Source organism: Exophiala aquamarina (genome assembly GCF_000709125.1).
Source record: "Exophiala aquamarina CBS 119918 chromosome Unknown aczIA-supercont1.7, whole genome shotgun sequence".
Taxonomy (NCBI): Eukaryota; Fungi; Ascomycota; class Eurotiomycetes; order Chaetothyriales; family Herpotrichiellaceae; genus Exophiala; species Exophiala aquamarina.
In genome coordinates this window covers 1,716,861-1,727,282 of record NW_013550581.1, presented here as the reverse complement: position 1 = coordinate 1,727,282, position 10,422 = coordinate 1,716,861, and the positions used below count along the sequence as shown (strand labels likewise).

Here is a 10,422-nt window from a genome sequence, read left to right as displayed (position 1 = left end):
ATACTAATCAACAACAAACCCCATAGACGGGGGAGGCTCATGTGGCCTTGGTGTGTTGATTGACGGCAATGTATACCGCCCAGAGCGTTCTCGGCGGTCTTTGACGGTAGCGACTTGTAACTTTAATTGGCCTTGGAAAAAGTGCGGGTTACTATCGCAGTCATTCAGAGTCTCTGGCATGCCCACCTAGCTAGCATTCCTTTCTTCTGGCAATAGACTTTGTTTCGAAATAATATTTCTAGCACAGCTCTCCCTTTCGCTAGATTTGAGCGGACCGATTAAAGCACTTTTTTAGGCACCTCCCTGTATGATTCTTCAAATTGGTGACCCCGCACAGAAGAGCAACGACCATGGAACGTGTGCCCCTTTCCAAGGGGCGGAATTCACGTGAAAGAGACCTGCACTAGTGGTCCGAGACTGTAAGGCGGCGCCAAGGATATCCGGTCCACCAGTGATCTCCTTTCGCAACCTAACTACTCACGGAATATCTATGCCCGTATCCGGTTCACATTTTGTCCCTTATTCCTGCCATAATATTTGTCAGCTTTTATGCCGCCTCTCGATGCAATATATATAGCAATATGAGTTTTGTCCAACTAATCAAGATCTGTATGGCAGAATAATGAAGTGTCACAAATCCCTGCTAAAACAGTGGAAGATGATTACCGTTCTCGAAATGTGGTCTTCCGATGGCATAAGTGTATAAAATGCCTGCTTAGCAAGATCGATGTATGGCTGTTATTGTGGTTTAGTGGTGATGTGATATATAATGTGGTGGGTTATGGTTGTGTGGTTGTGTGGCTGATTGTATCGCTGGAGTAAGTATGACACCGGCATGGCTTACCCATAATCTCCAAGAACTAATTGTCTACTGGAAGACAGCAGGGAACCGTGGGTGTGCAGGTCGATGGCTTTAGACGCTATTGGAGCAATGGCAGCGGTAAACAGTGGCTGGTAGGCTCCCGGCAGTGGAGTACGTAGATCCGAACCCAAGGTCCTCGTTCGACGGATTGTTTGTGGCTTGGTTCCCAATCGCGTCAGTTGTTGCTCTGAATGCTCGGATGCTTCACAATCCGGATAAGTTTATCGCGAGTCGCCTGGTATTACCTAGGGATCAAGGGCGGTAATTGTACGTCAGCACTGAAGGCTTCGTGATGCTCTTCAAATAACAACTATAAAATACAAAGGTGACGGTTCAGCTCTTAATGCTGAGCTTTGAAGAGATAGTTCCCTAGGACAGAATATCCGGCGTCACTGTGATGTCACACTAGCAAAGTCAACCTTTGTTCCCAGTATACCAGATGGAGAGGCAATGAGGTTCTACATCAATATTAACTGAGGCTTTGCTGCAAAACCAAGCAAGTGCTTTCCTGCATCCAAGTAAATCATGGCCAGTATTGTTCAGGTGCGGCGGGGTCGTCCTTTATTACCTAGAACGTGCTCTCTATGGTGTCTACCATGGCCAATGCCCCAACAATCTCTGGTGCCGTGGGTAGCCTACATATCAGGCACCGTTTTCCTCAGTCTCGCCAGGCGTTCTACTATCGTCGCAGCAGATATTTCCAAAGACAAGCAGCCAGTTGGAAGCAAATACTCCGCACAAATCAAAAGCGCCGATGGTACACACTTGGGATTGCAAGGGCAGCGTGAAAGTGTATTAAAACCACGCCATGTACCAGTGTGATCGGAGATGCCGCGGAGTGACCAGACTCGGCAATAAGGCTGGGAAGAATAGACCTCCTGAAGGTTGGGAGAGGGAAGGGAAGCTTATCACGTGCACTGTTTAACCCTTGTGCTGCGATGCCAGGAGTGGGGTTAGGCTATCTCCGACTGTGAGTGATTTTGCTCTGAAAATTAGAGGCAAGAGTGAAATTACAACTAAACTTAGCTTAGCTTCTGAGTTGTACACTTATTTGGCAGCGCTGCTAGCTGGAATCCTTCAGGCAGGATTCAAGGGCCTTCACAGCCAGACCTCAGCAACTTAAGTTACTTGCCCCTCCTCCGACAACGCTAGAGCAAGAGACATTCTCGACAACGAAGATAGGTCACTCACACCCACAAATCATCTTAGTGATATTGGCATCTTTTACGTGAGGAATTTCAGCCTACCATCACTTCCAACGGAGAATTCTTCACTAGACATAGCTGTATTTTGGGGAGATATTAATCCTACAGCATCTACTCTGTCGACCAATTTCAGAGGCTCAAATCATCCGCCAAAAACCCTCTACCGTCACAGTAGGCTTCTTTTCAATACGGGAACCCGTCGGGGCCCTTTGTTCTCCTTCATCACTCTCATCGAAGTCAATCACCCTGCTTTCCCATTCAACTACGTGGAGGGAAGGAATGGGCCGACCTAAAAGCTCGACAGTATCTCGGGCATCGGATCATCGCCTGGGACTTAACGGCCTTCGGGGGATTGCGTCGTGCATTGTGTTTCTCTTCCATGGACTACTATCACTATCTCCGACAGTCAACTACGGCTACGGTGGGGGAGAAAACGGAAAATGGCTGCACCAGCTTCCAGTTATCCGCCTCATCTACTCGGGACGAGTCATGGTGCTGTTATTCCACATCATATCAGGCTACGTTTTATCTCTCAGACCGCTCAGGCTGGGTCAGTCCGGGTCCTGGGATCAAGTTTTCCACACGTTGTCATCTGCGGTCTTCCGTCGTGGGTTCCGTTTGTTCATACCGCCCCTTGTCTCGACTTTCATCACCATGTTGTTGGTTTACGCTGGCTTGTTTGAGTACGTCTCGAAGAAGAGCGCCGAGAACCTAGGTCACAGGCTGGAGAAGTTCGAGTTGCCGGCGCAGCGTCTGAACACACTCGGAGAGCAGTGTTGGCATTGGATCACGGCGAGCTGGACGATGGTTAATCCATGGACATGGGAAAAAGTCTTGAATCCATATAACGTCAACCTTTGGTCTCTCCCCGCAGAATTCCGCAGCTCTATCGTCCTGTTCATTGTTGTACTAGGCCTTGCCCGATTGAAGACTTGCTATCGCCTTCTGGCCCTCTCATGCGTGATTTGGAACGCTGCAGTGTACCACAAATGGGAGGTATCGGCAACCCTCGCTGGGATGATTCTGGCTGAGCTGGATTCGTCTCAAGGCACCGACAAGGCTACAAAGACCAAGTCTAATGGTACCATCGGGCACCGAGCACGAGAGCTATCGTTCTTTCTAGTGGCGCTCTACCTGGCCTCGTATCCAGACCTCAATGGAGAGCGCACACCGGGATACAGGACACTCTCTCACATGATACCAGCTCATCTCGATAGGGTAAAATGTTGGCAGACGATTGGATGCATGATGGTTGTTCACTCGGTCAATCATTCGAGCTTCATTCAAAAGCTTTTCGCAGGTCCGTTGATACAGTACTTAGGGGAGATCTCATACTCGGTGTACATTGTTCATGGCCCTATCCTACATTCTGTCGGAGTCTTAGCGATTAGCTATTGCTGGAAGCACGCGGGAAGGAGCAGTCTGACACAAAAATATGTCAGCTTCGCGTTGGCAGCTTTCACCGTCACCCCGGTTCTCTTCTACGCGGCGCATTGTTTCAAAAAGTTGGTGGACGTTCCTTGCGGTAGATTCACTCGGTGGTTAGAGGTATATCTCACATCTGTGGGTACTGGCAAATAAATATTATCTAGTTTTTTGAAAGCCTTCAGAGAGAGACCAAATAAATTGCTGCAGTGCGTTTGGCGCTGTCCGCATCCCTTCCGTCAACTTCCTTGCATAGAAAGCATGATAGCAGCAGGCGGTGGACTTGGTGTTTGCAATTCAGACCAACTGCGACCCATGCCGCGCAAGGCGTTTTTAAATGTGATATACCCAGTTGACTGGTAGCAGGCAACAAATTGAGTCAATCCACTACAGATTATAGTCGCTCCGTGCCTTCCCGACTTGTTCAGTGCAAATTTCGATATCAAACTCGACCTAGACGCAAGCCTCTAAGCCTCAAACGACCCGTAGGTTCGACCAATTTTCTTCAACTGAGCGTTTTCTGAATACAAGTCATCACACGTTAGCGGAAACTATTCGCCCGGTAGCACGAGCCATATATGAGTTAACGAATACATTTACTTCCGCTGACAGCTCCCTTTGTTTCTCAAATAATGCTTTCAACCGCGCGGTGCCACTTAGAAGTAGAAGCATCAAAACGGAGGAGTGGCTTCAAGGTGTCCACAGCTAAGTCTCCTGTATACAAGGACTTAAAACAAGCTGTTGGAAGGAAGATTGAAATCAGCGGGAGAAGTGTGTGGGTGTGGACGTAGGAAAGTAAGATTCCGCATCACCTGCTTTGATAGGCCCAAATGGTTAAGGAACCCAAATAGAGTAAGTACAAACCTGGCGCACATGCTGCTGCCTTTAGGATTTCCACGCTGCGAGGACGCCCCTGCCTTCCAGTTTGAAGGGAGAGCCCTTTGAAGCCATTCTTGATTTTTGTCGGAAACTGATCGTGAGAGAATGAGGTTAGGGGCAAAGAGTAGCAGACTTGGTAGCATTGCAGGGGAGGCCAGAAGAAGTTTCAGGGGTCGGAAAAAGATGAGTATCGCAGCATCTTCTCGGTCAAGAACGGGGTATTTGAGACGATACTGTCGTAGATAGTAGGTGCGAAGCAGTGATTGATACCGATCAACCCGGCGCAAGAGAAACTCTGGTTCAGCGGCTCCATGCGTGGACGAGAGGATTCTCAATATCTGTTAATCTGCTTCCATGATGACCGTGCAAATTTCCTGCTCCAATGTTGTAGCTTTTCTGGCCAACTCCGCCGCATTGAGGGATCGCGACGCTAAGAGTTCCACTTTCCAGTAGCGTAGTTTGGTAACATCTGAAAGTTAGTGAAGAATCTAAAACTGACACCATGTGAGAGCGTCTAGCTACGTGTCACCCGGTCCACCCAAGCTGACTAGAGCTGTGCATACAAAGAAAAAGGTGTTCTTTTTCCCTTCGATATCAATGCAAAGATGTCAGAGAGACCAAGAGGTTGAAGTGGAACCGAAAGAGTGCACTGTGTTTTATTGGAGCGATCGCTACACATTGTATGGGGTACTTCTCTGCGGAATGTAGAAACCTGTCGCGATTCGGATTCCTTCTAGTATCTCGTTAAAATGTCAAAGGCGGAGCTACATTAACGTCTCCTCACTCACCTGAAGCAGCGAGAGCTGAGCCAGGCCAAGACCCAAGTCAGCTGTCACCCGTGTGTTGAGCCTATTTCGTTCTGGGCTGGACTTGCGTTTGAAAACATTTTTAATCGCTTCTCGCGCCTCTGATCTCCAACACATCGTTGAATGGGCATGAGGAATACCAGGCGAAAGGCCATAGCGCTTGAGTCCTGCGGTTTTCAAAGTCGCACTGTGCGGAAGATTTAACGACCGAGTTGTTTTCGAGTGGCCTTTCGACGATATTAGGATATCCCGCAGCCTGCTTTGTCTTCGTCTTCCGTCCATGAAAGAAACTAAGCTCGGAACGGCAAACTATACATGCCTGAAGATGAGGTCCGGGGCAACACCGAAGCCGACCAAGGCGTCCTCCAATATACAACCATCTAAAGCTAGAGACCCATCTTCTTCGGCTAGAGCCGATTACCCGAAAGAGAGTAGGGAGCGTAGTTTATTACTACGTAGGGATAAATTATCAAAGCTAATAAAGCAGAAAAACATAGTATCCACCAAGGTACAACCAAGTTGTTAAGCTTTGCCCCAGCAGCAAAGCTCATACCGATGACGTTAGATCCTAGTGCACCACATAATGCCGCGGTTGATGTACTTATTCCATGTATCGTACTCGAATCTTTAGCCTCGACGGACTCAGTTAGTAGTATAAGAGCACACGATAACAACGTACCACTACTTCCCATCCTCAACGCTATCAAGAAAGACATCGAACCATATTGAAAAAAAGATTTTTGCGGTAGGGGTGTTACAAACGGCATCAAAAAATAAACGGGAATGGGAATCACGAGGACAAATTTGAAGAACCGATATACTCCAAATCACTTTATCAGTGACGGGGTAATAATTGTCTGTATAAAAACACCGGTTATCCCATAGCACATGAGAAATAGACCAATCATGGAAACACATGAACTGTATGTTAGCTGTTGCCTTGATCTGAGAGCCTGTACGTACTCATCCCTAAGCCGTTAGCCAAAAATGCTTTGCTAACATTTTGCTGGTGTTCAGTTGGCCCCGTGTTATGTAAGAAAACTGGTAGAATGTGATCGAATGGAACACTGTGAGAGTAACTCAATCTAATGATTACTAGGTACGGATTGCTTAAGAGATCCCAGCGCAAACTTGAGAAGCCGGGTTGTGGAGTTTCCATCAGTGGCCGCTCTACACTTATGGAGGAGTATTGAAACAATTCTATCCGGACCCTGTCAATGCTCGGCACCATTGAATTTACCGAACAATGTTCCGTGTCTTCTAATGATAGCTCAGAGTCATCTTGATACTCCTTGATCGTGGCCTATTCATTGATGAGCTGAAATGAGAAAGCGACAGCTCCTCCAAGGTACTGCATACCTCGAAAAAATGCGGATGATGAGTTCTATCAACTAGAACGATCCCATACAAAGATTGGGCAACGCGAATGGATATTTATCAGAAGGTCGGACCAGGATAGCACCAAATATTGGGCCTAAAAGAAGCCACATAGCTGTCGTCAGTGCCAGTAAGACGAAAACTGTTGCTCGGAAGTCCTTTCTGTCGCTATATCCGGCAGCTGTAGACCGAGCAACTGCCACGATGGCATTAGAGAAACCTGCCAGAGCCACGCATAAAACGATCCAAAGTGTGCTTCTACCAACGCTCAGAAGAAGGCTAGCAGCGAGACCACACATCAAAGCAAAAGTAATCGGTGAGTTCATTCTCGATATTTCTAATGTAACAGAAAAGGCTAAGTGAGAGTTAGAAACTTACTCAACTTGTTAAGCGTAACCCCGCCACTCACGTTCAAGAGTGAGTTGTCATAGCTTACTGGACGATCCTGAACGCCTGAAAGTGGCACCTTGCATCCTCAGCGAAAGCGAGTCACCGTGCAACACGTCGAATATCTTGCGAGAACACTTTACCGGCAGAAGCTTGGAAGAGGATGAAAGGATCAACGCCATTGCTCAGCCTCAAGTTTCGCAGGAGATGCAGATTTCAGGGGGTCCAGCTATGCTACCACATCTCACAGCCTCTGAAACTGTGGATACCTTCTTCATAATCTTAGGGCGGTCGATCTCATGATCAGCTTATTTTAATCGCTAGGGCCTTGAATGCTCCACCTCACAGCCAAGCTCAGTCAGTAAACCCCGCGGAGGACGGAGGAGATTATATTTCATTCGTGATTATCTGCGCACCGAGCAGTGTAAAGACACTACCAAGAGATTTAGCGCTTCAAAATTAATAAAAGTCCCCATGTGGACGTTGGCACACGTAGTAGATAGGCGCTGTCAGACTCTGTTTTGTGGAGCGGTCTCTTGGCAAGTTGATTTAAACGGCGGGGCATGCTGTTACGTGGCCTGGGGCATAGAAACTGAGACTCTTGATCCAGGAGCTGTGACGCCGACCAGAACAGCACGGTCCAAGGTCATTTTCATGCTTCTTGGCGACGAAGTCATCCTCATACAGTAGTAGTCAAGCAAATGATTGCAGCGCAAACAAGAGATGTGGTCTCGTGATACCATGATTAGGTGGTGCTACGTGGTAGCTTCACTGCTCCTGAATCTTTGCATATCGGTGTCTAACAAGTCAATCCTCTCAAGGCTGCCCGCAAGTGTCACTTGAAAACATCCATGCTCCAGTACTGACGCCTCGCAGTTATCCTGGTCATGGCTGCTGACCTCCGCACAATTGGCAACGACAGCGGCCTGTGCTTTCGCAACGCGCTCCAGAAATGTATTTGACATAGACAGGATTGGTCGGAGAGATCTGTCACTCTATGCATTGGTGTACCTTGGAAACATTGCAACAGCCCACTCGTCGCTGTAAGTTCCCTTGGGTGAATTAAGCTCCTCTCGTATTGCTAATACCGGTTTTCCTCATAAGAGCGAAGGTACCATATACGACGTACCAGGTTGTGAGATGTGCCGGCCCGCTATTGACGATGTGTCTTCAATACTGCCTAGGGATGCGCAACATCTCTGTGGTTGGGACGCTCTCAGCAATACTCATGCTGACTGGAATAGTCTTGTTCTGTCACCACGACACGTCTACGCAAGCCGTCGTGATAGAAAGCTTCGTGAGCGTTCTTTTTGCTGCTTTCAAGGGGGTCGTAACGCACCTGCTCATTCAACGGAGCTCCTCGACTACAAACGGCGCACTTCAGGACTTACTGTTCCAAGTGTCTTCACTCAGCGCTTTTCTTGCCTTTTCGTGCGCACTTCTTACTACCAGTGGAGGCCGCGACTGGTGTCTGAAAAGCATGAGTATCGAAATCGGGTTTGACAACAGGTCCCTCTGGGTGCTCTTCGCGACAAATATGATTATAGCATACTTGTTGAACTGGGTATCATTCAAAACAACTCAATTAGCCGGACCCGTGGCCACTAAATTGACAGGAAGCTTACTGCAAGGGATGAACCTGATTATTGGAAATGTGATTTTCCAAGACAGCTTACAAGCGCAACAGGCAATACCACTCACGGTACTTGTGTTCGGTATGCTGTTGTGCATAATGGCCTAGAACGTTCGTTGAAAGCCCTCGAATCAGAGTACTGTCCCGCAAACATAGACTTGAGTGTTCGGTAGTTGGGATATTGACCGGCATCTTTCGTCCTGTCTAGCACCGCCGCGTGCTTACTTAATCTTACAGGGACTCTAGACATGCCAGTGGTTTATCTTTGAGCCTAGTGCAGGGAGTCTAAGCACTGCATGCAAATGGTACGGAAAGCGACATGATTCCAACGAAAAGGCGTTGAGCTGTTAATCGTTAATTCCAACGCATGTCCCATCAATGTAACTTCCCTTTGATTCGGTCTCTCCAGAAATGCAAGTTCCAGTACGTATCCCGTAGCTCTGACAACCTATTTTGGAAGGACTGGCCTTTGGGCAATACATAAATAATACAGTATCTCTCAGGCGGTATTGAAACTAGAGGTCTTGTGACAAACTCTGGCAGCAATCTATGTTTCGGCGCCGTTAATTGCTTATTCGAGAGTCAGCCAAACTGGCTCAACTCCAGCTTACAAACAAACCGTAATTCTCACTAGAAATATGACGATCGCGAATGCATGAGCCAATCTTCCCGGCTCAGAAGTAGCCGTTGCAAGCATTCGTCTAAATATTTGTAGTGGGAGAAAACGATATGACCACCAACGTCGAAAAGCCAATGACAATATCAGAGTTAAACATACACTTTCTCCAGTCTATGATGGTAAGTCCCTGGTGCGAACTTACAAATCCTTCTCGTGTCTTTGTCGTTGTTGCAAGTCCTCCGACCTTAGACAATGAGTCCAATATCATCCAAGACCAGTGTTCCTGAGCTCAGTATCAATATGTAGTACAAGAAAGGGCAGTTGCATCCCAGAAGTGGGGCATGCTAGTTGATGAAGCCGTTTGGAAGCTCAGAATGTAGTTTCCTGAAGAGCGTCGCGGTTGCCATGGCTGCAGCGATGCGATGAGTCTGCTTGGCAAGAGATTCTTCTACAGATTGTTAGATCCGCTTGTTTTAGCTGCCGAAATTTGCTCATAAAAGCTGCTGGCGGCAAGTAGGGGTTCGGTTCTGTGAATGTCATCTACTATCCACTTTCTAATTCCTATCGCACTGTAGCTACCTGAAATTACTCGACCGGAAACCCACATGCTCTGTGGCTAGGCAGTTTGACATGATACACCAGGAGTGGAACTCAGGGAGGGCTACAAGTTTGAGCCAACTTCCTCTTTTGCACTGAATCTAGTTGGGATTTTGGTAAGGCGGTAAAGTCCTCAGGAGAAGTACGACCTGGTGGCTCGAGGCGATGTACTCTGCCTCTGTGATCTAAATTCGCCCCGCGGGCTGGTCTCCCCTAATATCCGCTCCGCTCCGCGGAGGTTACCTCTAATATCACCATGTCGATACTGCGCTAGCCGTAAATGGTAACCACTTACAGGATAGTTGTTAACTTACCTTGGCTAATGCTCCGCACAGATCAGGGTTAGTTCAGTATGACGTCTCCGCAGCTGAAGTGTAATCTTCACAAAAATCATTACCATTCGAACGGGGAGTTTTAAAGTCCACGGAGAAGCTCGTACATACTGGCCGGAATCAAAAGTAGTCACGGCCAAAGGGCGCCTTGAAGTCGTATAATAAATACAAGTTAAAACTTGTAGCTAGCAGTCCTACGGTATCATCCTATATTCGTCGTCATCGGGGAAGGAAGCGCTAGCGTCCCGTCCTCAAGGATGAGTATGCTCACTGAGTTAGTGCATTTTATGTACAGCCTCG

The 10,422-nt window shown here is 47.7% G+C and overlaps 2 protein-coding genes across 2 annotated transcripts; one reads left to right on the top strand and one right to left on the bottom strand.

The window, feature by feature from the left end:
- Window positions 1-2,721: 2,721 nt before the first annotated feature.
- Window positions 2,722-3,648, top strand: A1O9_08562 (uncharacterized protein; the record flags this gene model as incomplete). The annotated part of the gene is made up of 1 exon (XM_013402947.1): window positions 2,722-3,648. One exon carries the CDS (start codon window positions 2,722-2,724, stop codon window positions 3,646-3,648), a length of 927 nt encoding a protein of 308 aa, XP_013258401.1.
- Window positions 3,649-5,644: 1,996 nt separating this feature from the next.
- Window positions 5,645-6,288, bottom strand: A1O9_08561 (uncharacterized protein). The gene is made up of 2 exons (XM_013402946.1): window positions 6,137-6,288; window positions 5,645-6,098 (listed from the first exon to the last, which is right to left on the bottom strand). The coding sequence occupies exon 2, from the start codon at window positions 6,093-6,095 to the stop codon at window positions 5,859-5,861; it is 237 nt and encodes a 78-aa protein (XP_013258400.1). The 5' UTR covers window positions 6,096-6,098; window positions 6,137-6,288; the 3' UTR covers window positions 5,645-5,858.
- Window positions 6,289-10,422: the final 4,134 nt, after the last annotated feature.

Coding starts and splice junctions, on each gene's coding strand:
- A1O9_08561 (XM_013402946.1), bottom strand. CDS start 6,095: ATGTGTTTCCATGATTGGTCTATTTCTCATGTGCTATGGGATAACCGG.